This window comes from Bicyclus anynana, chromosome 20 (genome assembly GCF_947172395.1).
Source record: "Bicyclus anynana chromosome 20, ilBicAnyn1.1, whole genome shotgun sequence".
Lineage (NCBI taxonomy): Eukaryota > Metazoa > Arthropoda > Insecta > Lepidoptera > Nymphalidae > Bicyclus > Bicyclus anynana.
Window position 1 is genome coordinate 10,651,981 of NC_069102.1, and position 21,378 is coordinate 10,673,358.

The window sequence follows — 21,378 nt, forward strand, 5'->3', positions numbered from 1 at the left end:
TTTCTACACGGCATCGTACCGAAACGCTAAATCGCTTGGCGGTACGTCTTTGCCGGTAGGGTGGTAACTAGCCACGACCGAAGCGGCCCACCAGCTAGACCTGGACCAATTAAGAAAACCTTAATCGGCCCAGCCGGGGATCGAACCTAGGACCTCCGTCATTAAATCCACCGCGCATACCACTGCGCCACGGAGGCCGTCAAAACAAACAAACGTCAAGTGTGCTTCTGCCTTCGGCAATGCTTCTACGCTCGCCCGAGCCTCCCGGTGACGCCGCTGAGATCCCACTAATAGCTCACGGCACTTACACAATCAGAAAAAATGTACCACTGTATAGTGCCACAAACCTCCGGTGGTTAAGACTGGTAATGACGTCATAAAAGTCGCCATTTCCCATAAGGTTATATACATAAGTTTATATACATACAAACATAGACTAATTAACTCTGAGAATAAAAGCATACCTTTAGGACAAAAACGCAATAACACTCTCTGGCTCTGGCCAGGGCCGCGACCAGACCAAGGCCTGAGGGCCTAGTGGCAGTTTGATACAGTTACTATCGCGTTAACATATACGCGAATTTCTAAGGAAATGAAACAGCGCCATCTAGTGGCTCTACTGCACAACTATACGCAATATGAAAATATTGAAATCTCCCACTAGGCACGCTTTGAAAGCTAGAAAAATGTATGGGAATGACAGATACGATTGATAACTCGATCATTTGAACTGTCGAAAACGAATGATAATTCCAGACTATAGACCCAGATAAGTTTGTGGCACTAAACCACACACAGAACAGACATCGCTAATAGCTAACGGCACTAAACCTACCTAACTTGTCCTACGAATGTAGGCAATGGGTTTCCACCTAACATGGAATGTGGAATACTGAGTAAGTGTTTAGTATCAAGTACTTGTATCATTAGATAATGAAGCGTTAATGGCAATTAATAATGAAATATAATGTGTAGTTACGCAATTTGTCTATAGTATAAATTCGTGGACCTTCACCGTGTTAGTTTATTTGTCCTGCAATTATTTAAGTCAAAATGAGAATTGTTTTTGTGTCGGTGAGTTTTTAAATTTTTTTTTTCAAGAATATTTGTCATAACTTTTTTAAATATGACAAATAGTCCTGTTCCCTCAAATTGATTAAGTAACAAATATCCGTCCATCCGTATTATTTAATATTTAGATGTTTTGAAGTTCCTAATAAATCACTAAACATATTCAAAAAAGCTTTATCTATAATTACTGCGAGTTGACCAATAATGTCTTATAATACATATCTATGTTAGTTGTTGTTTATGTATGTGTCTATCTGTATGTATTAGTGTATGTATGTAATATTATATTATTCTTATACGAATTCGATTCGAAAGCGATTTCAATTTAGTTTTTTTGTATGAAAGGTGACTTAGTGTTGTTAGACATCTTTGATGAAAAATGGTTGAGCCGTTCTGGGGGTTGAAAGTGGGGAGGAATGTTTGCAAATATACTCGAGTAGGGTCTCAAATGACAGCGCACAAAAAGAGAATATTGATAACTTGATCGAGAGTGTAATTAATAATTTCATGACCGTCGGGGGTTTTTCACAATTTTCAATTTTATGTGATCTGTTTACAGTTGGTGTGTGTGTGTCTGCTGACGTCACCAACGTTGGCAACAGTGGCGTTGGCGAAAGCAGTGGCCACCGCAGCAGTAGGCAAAGTGGCGGCCGTGGCAGGCGCTGGAGTGGCGTTGAAAACTGCAGCCATCAAGGCGCTGGGCGCCAAGGCACTCGCTGGACTAGCTATAAAGACATCCCTCATTAAAGGTATTTTTTTATAATTACCAGCCACCTCTTCGAACTATTTTAGGGTCTCAAGGTACTGGAATAGCGACCCCGCACTAGAAAGCGCAGTGTTGGTTGACCCCCCACCAGGTGGACTGACGACATCAAGCGAGGCGCAGGTATTCGCTGGATGCAGGTGGCTCAGTATCGTGATGTTTGGAAGTCCCTACAAAAGGCCTATGTCCTGCAGTGGACGTCTGCCGGCTGATATGATGATGATGATGACTGGCCACTTCGACAAATATTAACAGTTTTACTGGCCTATTCACTGATTTGGTCTTTATTAAAATAAACATTAAATCAATTGAGAAATGTCATCTACCTACCATATCAACGACGGGTTTTCAGTAAGCACCGTATGAAATTTGTTGCATATAATCTCAATTTCGTATATTTCAACTAACATACGCCAAAGTTAGTGAATTAACCTGTTGATGGCCTAATCATGACTTTGAGTAACTTTAGCGGATAAACACGAAAATTACCAACTAGATATTATTAGTCATTCTCAAGTCACGAGATTTCGTATACACTATTAATTTATTGTTTACTGATTAAAGTTACTAACCATTGTTTGAGATTGTGATTTTCGTTAATAATGGGCTTTACGGAATACGAAGATAGCCTAGTTATTTGATGTTAACCTTAGTGTATGGCAAATAGACCAACTGGGCCTCAAGTTATGTTACATATCGATTCTCTTTCTATAAGACGGAGGTCCTGGGTTCGATACCCGGCTGGGCTGAGTGAGATTTTCTTAATCGGTCCAGGTCTGGCTGGTGGGAGGCTTCGGCCGTGGCTAGTTACCACCCTACCACAAAGACGTACCGCCAAGCGATTTAGCGTTCCGGTACGATGTCGTGTAGAAACCAAAGTGGGTGTGGATTCACATCCTACTCCTTACAAGTTAGCCCGCTTTGATCATAGATTGCATCATCACTTACCATCAGGTGAGATTGTAGTCAAGGGCTAACTTGTAAAAAAAAATAGTAACCATAAATGTACCATAGTTCAATTTTATTGTTTTTTTTGCCGCAGGTGGATTAGCTCTAAAGGGCGCTGTGGCTGGTGCCGCTTTACAAGCAGCTGCACAAAAAGGTATCTACTATAAGTTATTTCTATATCTTACTAGCCGACGTCCAATGGTTACACCCGCGTAGTTCCCGTTCCCGTGAGAAGACGGGGATGAAATATAGCCCATGACACTCACAAATAATGCAGCTTTGTAGTGGTAAAAGAATTTTCAAAATCGGCTTAGTAGAACAAATTTACCCCTTACAATACAACAAACTTCCTCCTATAGCATACTCTTTCTTTTTATATCAGGATAGAATACATACACTGTTCTAGCAAAATACCTTATATACTTACAATTATACATGAAACTAAATAAATGCTCAACTTATTATGAATCTGTTGGGATTGGAATTAACCAAAGGGGACCTAAACTCGGCAATTACTATCTGTATGTATGTCTTGAAAACGCTATTGCCATGTTTAAGACGACGTCGATAACGTTGATGGTACCAGACTTCTACAGCCTTAAAACTAATAAACTGTGTAGTAATATCTAGACCTGCTGAATCGATTTTGAAAATTCTTTTACCAATATAAATTCACGTTATTTTTGAGTATTTTAATCTAATATACCTTCGTATTCCCACAGAAATGGGAGTTACGCGGTTTAAACTGCTTCTGCGTGTATGATTTCAACGCCTTACAAGATAATTGTGGTTAAAACTTATTTCTGATACATTGCTATTAAATTTTAACAGGAAAATTACTGATAAATGGCATCGCTGCGACCAAGAGTGCGGTTTTAGGTGTGGCTGCTGCAAAGGTTGGAGCCGTAGTGGCGGCTAAATCTGCCGTAGTGGTAGGTATTTGTTTAATTTTTTACAAGATCCCATGTAATTGTTCCAGTTAATTAGTGTGGCAAAACTTTATTTCGCATTATTAGCCTATTTAACGGCTCTCTGTAGGGCCATGATTCCCTCCCTATAGGAGAGGGGATACGGGATACGGCATTAAGAACTTAGACCGATCAATGCGCTAACATGCGACAAAGTGAAGAGAAAATAGACAAACTGTCGTCCAATGGCGGCGGAGTTGCCCCAGTGCCATCTCTTATTTACGCATTGAAAGAGATAGATACCGTTATTTCCGGTTGCACCGTCTTTCGTTGAATTTTATCTATTTCTCTACATGAGATTATCTCGTTGGTCGCATGATAGCGCCACGGTTGCTTTAATGTAAGTGGGTGATAATGTTCGACTATTTAACGATTATTATGAGATGATATGGAGGAAGCTCGAATATAGTCATATAATGTTCATCTCCAAATATGACCTGCTCCAGCTTATTATTATTATCTAGGAAAAGATAAAGGGAAAACGAAGGCGTAGCCGAAGATGTACATCTTGACTAAATAACTTACGCAAATGGTTGAGTATGAGCACCAGATAACTGTTTCTAAAGAATTAAGTAAAAACCTCCGACAGGAGATGGCACTGACAGAAGAAGATCAGATGTTAACAATAATGAATAATAGGGACTGACTCATTGATGGGTCCTTGATCCCAAGGGCTAAAAAAAGCAAGGAAGGGTCTTTTTAAGGGTGTCTCCGATGAGATAAATGTAAACAAATGATCATGAGGTTATTGTCCGCTTGTCTCAAGACAGCGCAAAAATCGTACTTGCCAAGAAACACGGATGTGTACCTATTTGATCATGTCGCCTTTGCACATACTTTGTTTACTATATGTCGGAGAAAAACGGTTTGACATCAGAAGCGGCTGTCCCAAAATCCCAATATGAATGTTACAAATAAACCCTGAGTGGCAGAGTACCTTGAGTGTAGTCACGCACTTGTGAACGATGTGTGTAGGGTTAAAGGCGTCTTTGACTGTTCACAAACACTCCCCTTTTCCACTCAAGTCACTCTCCCCACCTATCCCATAACAACAGGATTATTATCCAACAAAGGTGTAGACGGATCGAACGCCTCGACAAGAATGAGCTAGAGCGGTCTCTTATATCGCCAGCACATGGTCTCTCATTACTTCCCGCCTAGCTTCGTACTATTTTTACTCATGACCACACGAACCGACTGATTAAATAACTTACTTGCACCGACATATATTTTCTTAAATTTTCTTTGTTGTTGTTTTTCTTTTGTGCAATTAATATAAATAAATGTTTATCTTTCTAGGCAAAGATACCCACTCTTTTAGACATCATATCAGGAGTTCTGTGCAAAGTTCAGGAGTCACAGACGGCGGTGGTGGGCGGTGCGGTTGAGAAGGTAGTCCAAAGCCAAGAGAGGATAATTGTACAGTCACCATTGCTGCCAGTTTTATATGAGTAAGTAGATTATATCACCATTGTCATTTGTTTCGCACATTGAGTACGTCATCACTCTTAACACATTTCTCTTTATTCAAGTTGTGACTTGTGTTTTTACACTTCCAAAATGAACACGAAGGTATAATTAAGGGATTAAAATAAGAAAAAATAGTAAATATTTTTTTAAGTCCACGTCCACTCACAGCATGCGTTTGTTACGTACTAAGATAAGATGTGCGTGCACTTCTTTAGGTAATGACATAAAATTGTGCGTTCTTTATTAAGGAGGGGCCCATCTAATAATTTATATCCATTATTATTATCCTATTTTTTTATTCTTTACAAGTTAGCCCTTGACTACAATATTACCTGATGGTAAGTGAAGATGCAATCCAAGATGGAAGCGGGCTAATTTGTTAGGAGTAGGATGAACATCCACACCCCTTTCGGTTTCTACACGACATCATACCGGCCGGAACGCTAAATCGCTTGGCGGTACGTCTTTGTCGGTAGGATGGTAACTAGCTATGGCAGAAGTTTTCACCATTACACAGCCCACCATATTGCTCCAGTACAGGTTGGCAGGTACAGGTTTTTATCTTGTAAACATCACTATCAGTGCCTAAAACTAGTTTTTTTTGCTTTTTCAGGTATATCACACAACCAAGGGTATATTACGAAACGGTTCCGGTCATACAACAAGTTGATGTGTATTAAGAAATTAAAATAATATAAAAGCAAATATGTTTTTTTATTTGTTAATATTAAATAGAAAAAAGCTTTTGAAATTGTAATCGTGTGGTTCCCGTTCCCGTGGGTATACGTGGATAAAATATAGACTATATTCATCAGGGATAATGTGGGATTCTAATGATGAAAGATTTTTTTAATTGTCTTATCTCAGAATGAAAGGGGTTAGGCTAATAGTCCAACACGCTGGCTCAATGCGGATTGGATTGGATTGCACACAATTGAAAAGTTGGAGGTGTATGCCCCGGACCGGATTTGAACCCACATCCACCGGAATCGGAGGCAAGGGTCATATCCACTGGGCTATCACACGCTCTAAGTTAAGTCAAAGTTCATTTAATTATATTAAGTTTATAGATAACAAATCATCATCAGCATCATCACATAAGCAGATTGACACTCACCAACATACTAGTAGTTTGAAAGGACCTCCAAATAAGCCCTAATAATTCGAGCAAAAAGGTACCTAAATTAATAGATTAAAAATGACGTAAATAATTAATACAGTAAATTAGCAATAAATGCATCACAAATACATTGTACCGATTAAGATTAGCATATATATAAAACGAGTCATTTGCTAAATCCAATTGCTGGAGCGTGTACAAAGACCTAGAATAGCAATGACACGCAATATGTGCTAAATATAGCATTTACGTTCCAATTTTTTCTTGCAATTTCTTATTTACTTAATGACTAAGATGATTGGAGACAATAGCATTGGCATTCATCTTCACATATGACGTCGTAATGGGGATGATGACTTTTTTTTTTATTCTTTACAAATTAGCCCTTGACTACAATCTCACCTGATGGCAAATGATGATGCAATCTAAGATGGAAGGGGGCTAACTTGTTAGGAGGAGGATGAAAATCCACACCCCTTTCGGTTTCTACACGGCATCGTACCGGAACGCTAAATCGCTTGGTACGTCTTTGCCGGTAGGGTGGTAACTAGCCACGGCCGAAGCCTCCCACCAGCCAAACTTTGAAATATTTGAAAACCTGACTATGTTTGAATATGTTGATTTTTATAATAAATTCGGGTAAATAAAATGTTAACTAATTTATACATAAAAAGCAAAGATTGACTGGATATTTGCAAAATAAATAAGATTATAAAATTTCAAAATCTATTAAAAATCTTTTATCGTAATTAGATGAAAATTAAATGTGACATTTTTTAGTAAATGAACTATAAACATAAACGCAGAAATAACAAAGATATTAATAATTTTGTTTAAACGCCCATACAAATCTAACGATCATTAATTGCCTACGACGTCATTAGTTCGTACCATTTTGTATGGGGCGTTTTTCAGGGATCCGTGACAGCGCCGCAAATCTGACTCTTTAAATCCCTGTAGCTCCGAAAGTAATGATCGCAGATACCCTGTTACTTTTACAAAATTGCTTTACTAATAGCATACTCTTAATAATTTATATACAATTTAGAAAACTGTCATCATCAAGTGATGGATTAGATGAAAGAAAGGAGAGTCAGTAGACTAAGTATTACTAACCTATACAGAATCAGAATTCTGATAGTTCCTGAATTTTCTTATATTTTGAATCATGTATATAATAACTGTGGTTTGATATTGATAACTTTTTATTCCTTAACTTAACTTTTTAATAGTTAATACTCAATAATATAAAGACTTAATATATTTATAATATGTACCCAGGTATATAAAAGTTGTACACTAGATTTAAAATTTTACGAATTATATTTATTAAATACTAAGTCATTATCAACCCATATTCGGCTCACTGCTGAGCTCGAGTATTCTCTCAGAATGAGAAGGGTTCAGCCAATAGTCCACTATGCTGGTCCAATGCGGATTGGCAGATTTCACACACGCAGATAATTAAGAAAATTCTCTGGTATGCAGGTGGTTTCTTCACGATGTTTTTCCTTCACCGTTTGAGACACGTAATATTTAATTTCTTAAAATGCACACAACTGAAATGTTGAAAGTGCATGCGCCGGACCGGATTCGAACCCATTACATCCTCCGGAATCGGAGGTAAAGGTCATATCCACTAGGTTATCACGGCTCGTAAATTCTACTAATATTATAAACGCGAAAGAATGTGTGGATTTTTGGATGTTTGTTACTCTTTAACGCCGCGACTACTGAAGCGATTTGGCTAAAATTTAGAATGGAAATAGATTTTACTCTGAATTAACACCATAGGCTACTTTTTATCCCGAAAAAATCTATGGTTTACCGAGATTTGCGAAAACTGATGGTTTTGATGATATGAATGTTTGTTACTTTTTCTACTGAATCGAATTAGCTGAAATTTGGTATTAAGATATATTATATCCTGGATTAACACATAGGTTACTTTTTATCCCGGAAAAATCCATGGTTCCCGAGGGTTTTGTGGAAAACTAAATTCCACGCGGACGAAGTTGCGGGCGTCCGCTAGTACTAAGTAATTTATATAAATTACTTGCATTTTAATATAAAGATTCAAATTAAATTGAGTATTTTTTTAAAACATAAACTCATAGTCATTTATCCATCTATAGCTCTGGGAAATTACACGCACGCTTGTGAAAACCAGTGTTTCATGAAAGTTGTACCACAACTCGCAACTCTCAAATTTGACAGCGAATTTAAATAAAATACCGACTCGCATTGCCCGTTTATTAGCATAACATCCTACCGCGGTAACTCACGGACTGCTAAAGGAAACTGCCGTTCGAGGGATGCAGGCGATTTCAGATTCTTTGTTCAAGTGAACTAGATATCGAAGTGGCTAGCTAACGATTTACTAGGAATTTTGTTCTTTTATTCACATCTTTAGAGTCGATAATCCTGGCGATGTTCTTTTATTAAAATATACAAAGTTGTGTGGTCAGCCGTATCATTGCAGTACAGGTTCGACGATCGGTTTTTGTAGGCAGGTAATGATATTCAAATAGGGCGGCGCTGTATTTAGCATTGTTAATTCTGTTTTAGCAATTTTTGGCGTTGTATAAAAGGTGCGAGCAGTTTGTGGTAGTCATCACAATTCGTTTTTAATCAGTTTGAATCAGTGGTTTGTTGTAGCAGACTTAACTAGCCATGTCTCGACTTACGGTGAGTTGGGTTTTGGTGAAACGTAAAAGTGCAGTGTGCCATATACAACTGTGGAGTGAAATTGATGATAACTCTCTTTCCAGATTCTCTTTGTCATCGCTGCGGCGTATGGAGTGATTGCAGAGGGTAAACTGAGTTCCGATCCGAATTACAATTGCTGTACTTACTGATAATAGGTCTGATAACATTTTAATATTGCAGATGTGAAGAAGGACTCAGCTACAGACTCTCGCGCTGACCAGAGCGGATTAATAGGTGTAGGTGCCCCCGGTCTGATCGGAGGTGGATACGGTTACGGCAACGGACTCGGCGGCGGCTGGGGTCTCGGCGCTGGCGGCCTCGGCGCTGGTGCAGCTGGACTCGTAGTCTCTGGACCGGGAGTCGTCGGTGGCGGCGCCAACCTGAACAACGCCGCCGCGGCCGGAGTGGCCCAACTCAGCGCTATCCAAAACGCTCAAGCCGTACAAGCCGCGCAGATCGCCAACGCAGCCGCTGCCGCCATCCAAGGCGCTCGCGTCACCGAAGCCGCCGCTAGAGCCGGACAAGCCAACGCCATCCAGAACGCTCAAGCGTTGGACGCCGCTCGCTTAGCCAACATCCAGAGAGCGCAGGCCGCGGCTTACGAGAACGCCCGCGCCGCTGAAGCCGCGAGACGTGCTTCCGCCGCTGCCGCAGCTGAAGTCGCTCGCGCTGTAGAAGCCGAACGTGTAGCCAACGCCGCGCGCGTCCAAGCTGCAGCTATCGCCAACGCTCGTGCTATTGAAGCCGCTCGCATTGCCAACGCTGCGAGAGCGCAAGCCGCCGCTATCGCCAACAGTGCCGCTCAAGCTCAAGCTGTCGCCGACACCGTCGCGAGAAACGCCGGTGCTGGCGGTCTCTGGCTCGGCGGCGGTGCTGGTCTGGGCAATGGAGGTGGTGCAGTCATCGCGGCCGCCCCTGTAGCCGTTGGCGGCGTTGCCAACGTCGGCGGCTGGGGACTCGGCGGAGGATACGGAATCGGCGGCGGATACGGAGGATACGGTCTCGGCGGCGGATACGGAGGATACGGCGGCTACGGGAAGGGACACTAAATAATACGACGTACTTATTAGGGATGACACCAAAAATATTATAGATAGAATAATCAATTTCTACATCCATTTCTCCGTCACGTTCCAAGGAAATGGTTAGCGGCATATTAATATTAAGTATCGGTCGTGTAAATATAATAAAATAACATACGATTGCATAAAAAAGGTTTTTTTAATTCCATTAATAATTTACTTCTGAATTTCCTGAATTATCCTAAATTATTCTGAATTCAAAATAAATCAAAACTTGAAAAAATACTTCCAGTCCAATTACAGTTCCTCATCATCGAAAAACAGTTTAGGTACCTACATATACAGAATATGAATATAACACTAGTTAATGCAGTTATTTTTTAGTATTTAAATATCAAGATTTGCTCGAGAATTCAATGCGTATTCTGAAAAATAATAGGTAAAAGAAAACGAAACGAGGAATTTATATTATACATTCATTTTATTTTTGGGTTTTGTAAAACGTTTCAATTAAAATTAAAAACGTACTGAATTAGACAGACAGACTAGAATAGGGTTGCCAAATTTTTTTCAGAAAAAAAACGTTATTTTTTAGATTAAGCTAAGAAATATGGTACCTAAAGAAAATATAGTACTTTATGGCATAAACAAACAATAGACGAAGATTTAAATATTTATATTTATATTGTTGAAGTATTTGTGTTTACAAGGAAGTATATTAGCACTTGTTGCATTTTTCAAGAATTTTTAGTCTACTGCTGCTCCTGCTTTTCAACATTGTTGAAAACCGATAGCTCATTTTCGCTTGAAGTTCGGAGCTCAACTCAAAATTGACAAGTTCGGATACGTTACGCGTTATTGCAGCTATCGAAAATTAATGTAAAAATAAAATTTTTGCTTAAATTTCTTCAACAACATGTAACGTAACAGTATGTACAGTACGCAGACCGAAATATAGTACAGATCTATATATTATACACAGTACAGTACAGTTGGCAACCCTAGTTTAAAATGTCGTCTTTAATATCTGTATAAAATGTAATAATCGTATATTTATAGTTATTTAGTGGCTAGTTTAGCTATATTTTTGACTATTCCTTTGGATATTCCGTATTTAGTTTTCTTTGCATCTATTACAGCAATAATTAGAGTAACCAAAAAACAAAATATCTAGCCGTTTTCAAGTAACAGCGAAGCAATCGAATTGAAACTAATGTTTGTATAATCATGATAATAATATTATGTGTAAGAAATTACTTATTTATGAAAGTAATAAAGGCCTTGATAAAAATTATTGCAATTGTTCACAACTTCTAAATTATATGTTATGATATGTATGATGAATTATATGATAAGATCGCAGTACGTTGAATAAGTGTTAATAAAAGAATCTTAGTGTGGTAAAAACTTATTGGTTTTGACCACTGATTGACCAGTATACATTACTAGAACAGTAAACATCACAGTAAATATTATCTACATTGTAGTTGGTATAGGAGAGCCCTGATAGCCCAGTGGATATGATCTCTGCCTCCGATTCCGGAGGGTGTGGGTTTAAATCCGGTCCGAGGCATGCACCTCCAACTTTTCAGTTGTGTGCATTTTAAGAAATTAAATATCACGTGTCTCAAACGGTGAAGGAAAACATCGTGAGGAAACCTGCATACCAGAGAATTTTCTTAATTCTCTGAGTGTGTGAAGTCTGCCAATCCGCATTGGGCCAGCGTGGTGGACTATTGGCCTAACCCCTCTCATTCTGAGAGGAGACTCGAGCTCAGCAGTGAGCCGAATATGGGTTGATGACGACGACGAGTTGGTATTACTAGAGTTTAAAATACACAACCACAAAACAACAAGCTAAAATATTATTTTTACAGTCTAGCTACTCGTCCATCCGGGATCAATTAAATCAATTAGTTGAAAATTTATCGATTTCATCAAACTATTATTGCAACCATTGTTTATTATTTTATAATTCCATGATTAAACTGGGTGGAGTTAATTTTAAGTAAAATATAATTCATAATTTTAGTTGGGCAATTAAACCTGTATTTCTAACAGCTCGCTTGTATTTTTGTAACGTAAATAGTATTAAAATATTAGGCTAGTTGAATTTTTTTAATAGGGTCTCAAATTGTTTATTATCGTTCTAATACTATATTGAAAAAAAAAACATATTTTTTAGAGACTATATAAAAGATTTTATTTTTAATTTATATTTGGACAATACGCGCAAAAAAGGCTGTCCGCCATGATGGCCTTGTCAAGGGCTAACTTGTAAAGAATAAAAAAACCTTAATTAATTAGTGATATATCTTTAGTACTTTGGGACCCCAACGTCCATCGGGGTCCCAAAGTGCTGGAATGGCGACCCCGCACTAGTAACCGCAGTGTTGGCCGACCCCCCACCAGGACTGACGATATCAAGCGAGTCGCAGGGATTCGCTGGATGCAGGTGGCTTAGTATCGTGATGTTTAGAAGTCCCTACAAAAGGCCTATGTCCTGCAGTGGACGTCCATCGGCTGATATGATGATATCTTTAGTACCTACTCAAAAGGATTTCGCGAAGCAGGAACATCACAAATCATCACAAACATCACATTGGTGTTTCGCACAGGTATGTATGCCCTTGACCACAATCTCACCTAATGGTAACTGATGATGCAATCTAAGATGGAAACAGGCTAACTTGTTAGGAGTAGAATGAAAATCCACACCCCTTTCAGTTTCTACACGACATCGTACCCGAACGTTAAATCGCTTGGCGGTAAGTTTTTGCCGGTAAGGTGGTGACTAGCCACGGCCGAAGTCTCCCACCAGCCAGACCTGAACTAATGACAAAGTTTGGCCCAACCGGGTATCGAACCCAGGACCTCCGTTTAGTAAATCCACCGCGCACACCACGGAGTTCGTCGATCCTGAGAAAAGGCGTGAAAAATAAAGATAGACGCTCTACAAAAGTCGTGCTGGAGGAGAATGCTTGGCATATCCTGGACACAGTGCCGAAGCAATATCTCAATTCTTCAAGAACTTGTTCATCAAACAGCGTCTGTTTTCCATAGATCAAAGCCGTATATTCCTTTCTTTTGATATATCAAACGAAGATACAGGTCCATAGAGCGACTTCTGGTGCAAGGAAAGGTGGCACAAGAGTGCGTGACAGGTCACCAATGCGCTGGACTAACCAAGTGAAAACCACTCTCCATGGTTCGCTCCACGAATGTGTTAGGAGAGCTAGACTACGAGAGGAATGGTGACGGATAGTGAGGCTTGCCTCAACACCTAAATCACCACGACAACACCAAGAGTGTAGCGACAAAGAAGAATGTCTTTAGTATGGGGTTGAACAGTGATAGATAGAGTTTAATTTGAATGGAGGATTCGATTCACACTGTGCAGTTCTAAAAATATCGTGATAGAATAGCCCTCAATAGAATAGCTCCCCAGAGCCGTGATAGCCCAGTGGATATGACCTCTGCCTCCGATTCCGGAGGGTGTGTGTTCGAATCCGGGGCATGCACCTCCAACTTTTCAGTTGTGTGCATTTTAAGAAATTAAATATCACGTGTCTCAATCGGTGAAGGAAAACATCGTGAGGAAACCTGCATACCAGAGAATTATCTTAATTCTCTGCGTGTGTGAAGTCTACCAATCCGCATTGGGCCAGCGTGGTGGACTATTGGCCTTACCCCTCTCATTCAGAGAGAAGACTCGAGCTCAGCGGTGAGCCAAATATGGGTTGATGACGACGAGAATAGCCCTGCTCATGATCCATTAGCTTACGCACATAAAGGTGTTTGCGCTGTCAACTTACTACTAAGTCTTTAGCCTACTTACTTCATAGCTAAGCCTTAATTAATTTATTCATTAATTATAGTCATATAAATATCCACTATATAAAAATTAAATATTTTCAAAATAAACCCAGTGAGGGTGTTGTAACTACTCGTAGTAGAGAGGCGGATTTGATATTTTTTGGTCAAAAAGTCATTTAAATTTATAGTTAGCTTTATCAAGCAAAAATTGTTTTAATGATGTCAAAAACTCATTAGTATTTTATTATTCTTTAATATATTGTGGTATTTTATTATATATTTTATTGCACATTTTGTACGGGCTTATACTTCTCCCGAAAGTAGAATAACTACGAGTAAGTATTACTCGTACCTGAATTCCGGTTTACATTGGGTGTCAAAAGATGTCCAATTTGTAAACCAAATACGCCTGTAAATTTAGATTTCAAGATTATTTAACGAACATCATCAAAAGCAAAATAACACTTACTAGAAAGAAATAAAGTTTACCTTTGCATGTACTTTTCCAAGAAGTGTGGTCAAGCGTAATCGTGGGTGCACGAGAATTTTTTTTTAGTACACGTAATATTATACAAATAGAACAGTATCGAGTGTAATAGGCATGGATGTTCACAATCGGGTGCACTATATAAATGGATGCGTTAAATAGAAAGTATTAATTTACTTGATTAACTTGCGTCTAGCGGTACATTACTACAATAGAAATGTCTCTAATTACGGTAAGAATTGAGATGAAAGGGAATCTCCATATTAATTAATATTTTTTTTTAATTAACAAAGCAATATATTTAGATTGATTTAGCTTGTTTCTCCTCTTAAACTCATCAATCCTTTTCATTTGATACCCATATCATGGAGGACTAGAGGTGTATAGAAAAAGAGGAGTCTTCTTTGAAAGTTTTTTTTTAAATATTGGATATAGTGACGTCGCTTAGCTAAACGTGGAATGTAGCTAATCATCCACTGCATTTTTTCAGTTCAATCGGTTTCAGCAAATCCTAGTTAAATAACAGATCAACAAAAGCTTTTGTAAATAAAAAAAGGAATGTACGAATCGGAAGCTACATAATTATATGTATTATTTAACAAAAAATGTGATTTATTTTTAATAGTGTTGTGGCTTAAATGTGTTTATCATTTTCAGATCCTCCTTGTCATCACGGCAGTGAGTGATGTGTTTGGAGCAGGTCAGTGACATTGATTATGCTTTTATCAGTTGCTTATTTTGTATATTCCAAGTAATTTTAAATTTAATTGGTTTTGTTGTACTGATAGTTTTAGTTGTTCATTTTTACTAATTGATTGATTGACGGAGCTAGCCAGTGTTATTTGATATAATGGCAGACATTTATGGTAGGAATATGTCTCTATGATGACCTTGCATCTGTCAAACTAAGGTATTGTTATTCTAATATATTGGAATCAGCATACCCTACTAACTAAAACAAAGCATATAGCGATATAGAGATTTTTTTTCAGTAGAAAAAGTCATTATCATCGCCTTTCCCGTATCCCACTTAAGTGAAGTCGGCAACCTATTTCAATCTTCTCCATTCGTCTCTATTAGGTACTCGTCAACTCATCATCCACTCCCTTTACAGACATGTCCTCTTTCACACACTCTAATCAATTTTTCAAAAGAAAAAAGTATCTATGAAAAATAATCATCATCATCATTATCAACCCATATTTGGCTCACTGCTGAGCTCGAGTCTCCTCTCAGAATGAGAGGGGTTAGGCCAATAGTCCACCATGTTGGCCCAATGCGGATTCGCAGAGAATTAAGATAATTCTCTGGTATGCAGGTTTCTTCACGATGTTTTGCTTCACCGTTTGAGATACGTGATTTAAATTCTTAAAATGCACATAACTGAAAAGTTGGAGGTGCATGCCCCGGACCGGATTCGAACTCACACCCTCCGGAATTGGAGGCTTCGTGAAAAATAATATTTTACTGTAATTACAGGGGGTAGGAGGAGAGCTCCTGCGGCACCCGTGGCGCCTGCGCAACCGGCTGCAGATTCAGAGACCTCACAGACTGGTGTTGGCGCATCTATAATAGTGTCATCAGGCCCGGCCAATGGCTACGACCTCGGCCCGGCAGCTGCAGCAATCTCCGGCGGATCCGGTCTTGTTAACGGAGGGAACTTTGCAACCGCACCGGTTTATGGAAACGTAGGCAGCAGTGCTCCATTAAACAACGCTGCCGCTGTAGGTGCCGCTCAGTTGAGTGCTATCCAAAACGCGCAGGCTGTCCAAGTTGCACAAATAGCTAACGCAGCGGCTGCTGCCATTCAAGGTGCACGCGCTGCCGAAGTCGCCGCGAGAGCTGGACAAGCGAATGCTCTACAGAACGCTCAAGCTTTCGATGCTACTCGGATCGCTAATATACAAAGAGCTCGCGCTGCTGCCCAAGAGAACGCTCGCGCAGCAGAAGCAGCTAGACGGGCCGCTGCCGCCGCAGCAGCTGAAGTCGCTAGAGCAGTTGAAGCAGAACGCATTGCTAATGCTGCACGTGTTCAAGCTGTTGCCATAGCCAATGCTCGTGCTATTGAAGCTTCCCGAATTTCGAACGCAGCTAGAGCTCAAGCTGCTGCCGTTGCAACAAGCGCGGCTCAAGCCCAAGCGGTCGCAGATGCGGTGGCGAGAAATACACAGGATGGTGGTCTGTTGCTGGGAATTGCAGGTAATCAAGGCAATGTGGCGCCACTAGCTATTGGTTCAGGATACGGACTCAACGGTCTCGGTGCCAGTTGGAATGGATACAATGGAAAAGGTCATTAAGTAATTTTACAAAGGAAAGACTGACTAAAATTATAGGTGTGCTGCTTAAGAATGTTGTTCTTAGTCAAGATAAGATAATGAATATTATTAGACAAAATACGACAATATTACATAGCAAGTTACCGACAATTTAATGTTTTGTAGCTATTGAAAGCAGCTAGTACGAGTTAGAGGAAACTTTCCTTATGGTCAATATATTTTGTATCTGTCTACAAAAATGACGTGCCGTATAGAATAAGTACACATATTGTGTAATTGCAATTATAGATAGTAACGAAACAAGTGCCGTAATGTATTATATGTATCTTTTGTTTTGCCAAAGATAAAGTGAAAGTTATTGTTAATATTTGTGTTTTACTTCTATCCTTTATTAGGGTTCCGTAGCCTACAATCGCAAAATCCGTGCTTAGTGAATACCTACTAACTATAGACTACCTCTTTGCTAAATTTAATTTTTGTACGTCAGATTTTCGAGATTAGGTTTTCGAGATTCCGTGAAGAATGAATAAACCTTTCGCATTTACTTGTATATATTAAGATTAAGATTAACATATTGTTTTCCTTTATCACATTTCTATGTAAAATATGACCAATTATTTTGGGTAACCTAATAAAAATAGTGGGTGTTTACATAACAAATATATAGTTGAGGTGAAAGCACTAAATCTTGGCGATAACCATGGTAATATGGACATCGAGCATATTTGAACAGATTTTATTTTGTGACACAAAACTGGGAGTTAAAATGGTTTCCAAAGTGAGTTGTATTTTGTTGTTGTATGTTGTTGTATGTATGTAGAATGTAGTTGTATTGAATATTATTTTTAAAAAATCTATCCTTAATATATTTAATTTACCATTATATATTTTAGGAAGAGAAGAGGAGAAGAAGTTTACTATATAATTTTGAATTTAGAATTTGTCGTTATATTAATTATCATTCATATTCAAATCTTACTATTAATTGAATTATTAAAAAAACATTTAGGTGAATAATTAGATGATTTGTATATATTGTAATTTTTTTTATTACTAATTTATATTTAATATACTGTTAATTCTAGTTTGAATTTATTTTAATTTAATTTGTAATATCTAATTATATCAAGAGACATCGCATTTCCGAGTAAAAAAATCTTTTGAAATTTAATCTATACTATTATTATAAATGCGAAAGTAAGTCTGTATGTCTGTCTTGTCTGTTACCTTTTAACGGCTAAACGGCTGAACCTGAAATGGGGCCTTGGAGCAAAACATAGGGTACTTTTGACCCTAAAATAAAAATACAAGGGTGTGAAATAGGCGTTGGAAGTTTGTATGGAAAGTCCTTCATTTTTTGGGCTACAGTTTTAAAAATTGATTCATAAGTCAAAAAAAATGTGATTCAAGAATTTTTAAAATTCAATCCCCAAAGTGGTGAAATAGGGGTCGATAGTTTACATTAAATACCACGCAGACGAAGTCGCGGGCGTCCTATAAGGGTAGCCTTTATGTTGCTCAATAACTTCCTCTATCTTCCAGTGAAAGTCCTATTAAAATTGGTCGGCTAAAAGGTTAGACCGGACAAACGTATTGACAGAACTCCCGCGGGATATTTGAAAAACCGAAATTCACTAGTTCGAAGTATTTATATTAAATAGATATTATACATAATATTTATAGAGTATTCGCCCTCATTGCATTTTTTTTTAAATTCCAGACAATCTGTCTCCATACCAAAAAATGGCAAGGGGTCTATTACACAAAAAAGTTTGAGGAACTCTGTTCTATCTATAACAGCGGTTTTGACGGCCTCCGTGGCGCAGTGGTATGCGCGGTGGATTTACAAGACGGAGGTCCTGGGTTCGATCCCCGGCTGGGCAGACTGAGATTTTCTTAATTTGTCCAGGTCTGGTGGGAGGCTTCGGCCGTGGCTAGTTACCACCCTACTGGCAAAGACGTACCGCCAAGCGATTTAGCGTTCCGGTACGATGCCGTGTAGAAACCGAAAGGGTAGTGGATTTTCAACCTCCTCCTAACAAGTTAGCCCGCTTCCATCTTAGACTGCATCATCACTTACCATCAGGTGAGATTGTAGTGAAAGGCTAACTTGTAAACAATAAAAAAAAAAACGACAGAGCAAGCATATGATCCACTTAAATGTAAGTGGAAGACCAGTGCCAGTAAACAGAGTAACACTCCATAGGGCATGCAAGGCACAAGTCCTATATAGTGCCACCCTGTGTCCATCAACCTAAGCCTCATCATTATCAGCCGATGGATGTCCACTGCTGGACATAAGCCTCTTGCATGGTCCTAAAAACACAACTGTCTCGAACCGTCAGCATCCAGCGGCTCCCTGCAACCCGAATGATGTCTTTGGTCCACCTAGTGGGGGGTCGACCAACTGCGCTTTCCGGTGCAGGGTCTCAATTCCAGCACCTTGGGACCCCAACGTTAAGCTTCATCTGCCTATAGGTAATAACCCGCAACCATAAGTTTCAAACCATAACACAGCAGAGCAGCTTGGTAGTCGAAATAATCATAGTGGTATTATACTTCCTCATACGTTCTCTGTCACAAGAAGCTCATATTATGTTAAGTGTAATCGGGTTAAAAATATGGAATGATCGATTGCTTTACGTTTACATTACACCGATTTTCTCACGGACGAAGTCGCAGTCCGCCAGTTATAATTATCTTAAGTATTAGCCCGCGTTCCCGCAGGTAATACTTTCAAAAATATTAAAAAAAGCAAATGTTGATTTTCATCAAAATGAAGAAGATTCACAGCTCTAATATGTATTTTAATATCGCAAAACGCTAGCGAATTTTAAAGTGACAGCTAGCGCCATCTAGTACATAGCACTGTAAAAGCTCAAACATATTATATTAGTATGATATCATTAAAACACCAGATGAAAAGCCGACTTCGCTCGGGTAAAATTTGACTCCATAATACACATACATAGGTAGGTATATTTCTATAGTTATCAGTTCTCGAGGAATATTAAAGACAAAGGAAGATACATTTTTAAAGTACGTTTGTTGTGTTTAATAAAATATAGTAAATTAAAACTGCAAAGTTTTAACATAAATAATTTTTATATTAAATTAACTTTAAAACTACACTAACTTCTCTGGCAACCTCTCTGTTTTAAGCATTTAGTATGTTTACGTAAGTGTTACTTTAATAAAATATAATTTTCAAATTCAAAATTCATTTATTTCAAGTAGGCTCAGTTTACAAGCACTTTTGATACGTTAGTTGACTATTTGTAAGATTCTACCACCAGTTCGGAAGGCAGGTTCTGCTGAGAAGAAACCGGCAAGAAACTCAACAGTTGCTCTTTTAAAAAATCATACAATATTATAATTTACAATTGATAACAACATTAAAATTTCTTATAGTTTTACTTTCTGTGTGAAGGTGGAAGCTGATCGAATGGCCTCCAAGCATCTTTATCATTGAGGAACACATCAATGGTGTAGTAACCTCGACTAAGTAAATGTTTTTTGACACATTGCTTAAAGCTATGCATTGGCAGGTCCATCACAGTCTTGGGGATCTTGTTATAGAAGAGTACACGCAAAGCTACAAAACACTATAATATAATTTTGAAAATATATCAAAAATAATATTATGAAGTCAATTAAAACAATTACAATTTATCAATTTGTTCTCACTCGAGAAGTTGGCGAAGATACTTACTTGTACTTATTTGTAGGTACCCCTACCTTTATCCTACTCCTACTTTACCCTTTTTTACGGTAGGAGGAAATAATAATGGATGCAATCTTGGTAGCCTGATTGACGACGTTTGACTTCACCTATACACAGCGCCCTATGGACTAAAACCTCCTTCATTCGCCGACCTTACTTCCCGGTACCGATGTGAACATTACTTCGAGCTTACTCTACCCTTACTCTACCTCTACCATATCACTTAACCTACCCCTAGAACACTTCTACCATACTAGGGGTATGTTAGAAGTGTTCTCTATCCCAACCCCTACCATATCACTACCTTAAACTAACGATACTTCTACTATACATTCATACTTTTCCTACCATACCCCTACCCCTACTGTAATTCTTTCCTAATCTACATTTACCCAGCCTATCCCTACGATACTTCTACCACTACCATACCTACACCACTACCCTACCCCTACCATACCACTATCATACGCCTACCCTACCATAGACCACTAATACTTATACACCACTAATAAATCTTTTATTAAACTTCTAGTTTAATAAAAGATGAAGTTATGTTTGACTTTTAAGTATTTCTAAAATAATTATATCAAATTTGTGATAAAAACAATACCAAGAAAATCGATTCTTAAGGTGGAACAGCAAACATCGATCAAGTAATCGAATATTCTGTGTAACGAATTTAAGCGATGTGTTTGTTAATCTGTGTAAAAATTATTTACGTGTGTATTGCGAATCAAAATTATAGTGTAAGGACACTATAATTGTCACATTGGACACATGGAAATTATCTAACACCTATAAATAGGTATGTTGTATACCTATTTATAGGTGTTAGATAATTTCCATGTGTGAGTTGTAGATGAATATAGGTGCCTTAAAGTTCCTTAAGTAATTGGTCTGAGTTAAATACTCACGATGTCACGATATCAGTGAAATATTATGGAAACTGCAGTTTGTGTGTCAGTGATATTAGAATTTAACAAAATACTCGACAATCCGAGTTT

At 38.5% G+C, this 21,378-nt stretch overlaps 3 protein-coding genes across 3 annotated transcripts; all 3 read left to right on the forward strand.

The window, feature by feature from the left end:
- The first annotated feature begins 914 nt into the window (after nt 1-914).
- LOC112058036 (uncharacterized) lies at nt 915-5,925 on the forward strand. The gene is made up of 6 exons (XM_024098708.2): nt 915-1,074; nt 1,631-1,820; nt 2,877-2,936; nt 3,614-3,714; nt 5,050-5,201; nt 5,834-5,925. Exons 1-6 carry the CDS (start codon nt 1,054-1,056, stop codon nt 5,898-5,900), a joined length of 591 nt encoding a protein of 196 aa, XP_023954476.2. The 5' UTR covers nt 915-1,053; the 3' UTR covers nt 5,901-5,925.
- Nucleotides 5,926-8,911: 2,986 nt separating this feature from the next.
- LOC112058038 (glycine, alanine and asparagine-rich protein-like) lies at nt 8,912-10,263 on the forward strand. Its single transcript, XM_024098709.2, has 3 exons — nt 8,912-9,028; nt 9,112-9,154; nt 9,230-10,263. Exons 1-3 carry the CDS (start codon nt 9,014-9,016, stop codon nt 10,096-10,098), a joined length of 927 nt encoding a protein of 308 aa, XP_023954477.2. The 5' UTR covers nt 8,912-9,013; the 3' UTR covers nt 10,099-10,263.
- A 4,227-nt stretch (nt 10,264-14,490) lies between these two features.
- Nucleotides 14,491-17,015, forward strand: LOC112058046 (glycine, alanine and asparagine-rich protein-like). Its single transcript, XM_052887804.1, has 3 exons — nt 14,491-14,606; nt 15,032-15,074; nt 15,854-17,015. The coding sequence occupies exons 1-3, from the start codon at nt 14,592-14,594 to the stop codon at nt 16,669-16,671; spliced, it is 876 nt and encodes a 291-aa protein (XP_052743764.1). The 5' UTR covers nt 14,491-14,591; the 3' UTR covers nt 16,672-17,015.
- The last annotated feature ends 4,363 nt before the right edge of the window (nt 17,016-21,378 follow it).

What these genes read in the sequence shown, in the direction of transcription:
- LOC112058038 (XM_024098709.2), top strand. An exon ending in GTATGGAGTGATTGCAGAGG is followed by an intron (nt 9,155 to 9,229) that starts GTAAACTGAGTT and finishes TTAATATTGCAG; the next exon opens with ATGTGAAGAAGGACTCAGCT.
- LOC112058046 (XM_052887804.1), top strand. An exon ending in GAGTGATGTGTTTGGAGCAG is followed by an intron (nt 15,075 to 15,853) that starts GTCAGTGACATT and finishes CTGTAATTACAG; the next exon opens with GGGGTAGGAGGAGAGCTCCT.
- LOC112058036 (XM_024098708.2), top strand. Translation starts at nt 1,054, where the DNA reads ATGAGAATTGTTTTTGTGTCG. An exon ending in TGAGAATTGTTTTTGTGTCG is followed by an intron (nt 1,075 to 1,630) that starts GTGAGTTTTTAA and finishes ATCTGTTTACAG; the next exon opens with TTGGTGTGTGTGTGTCTGCT. An exon ending in TTGCTGCCAGTTTTATATGA is followed by an intron (nt 5,202 to 5,833) that starts GTAAGTAGATTA and finishes TTGCTTTTTCAG; the next exon opens with GTATATCACACAACCAAGGG.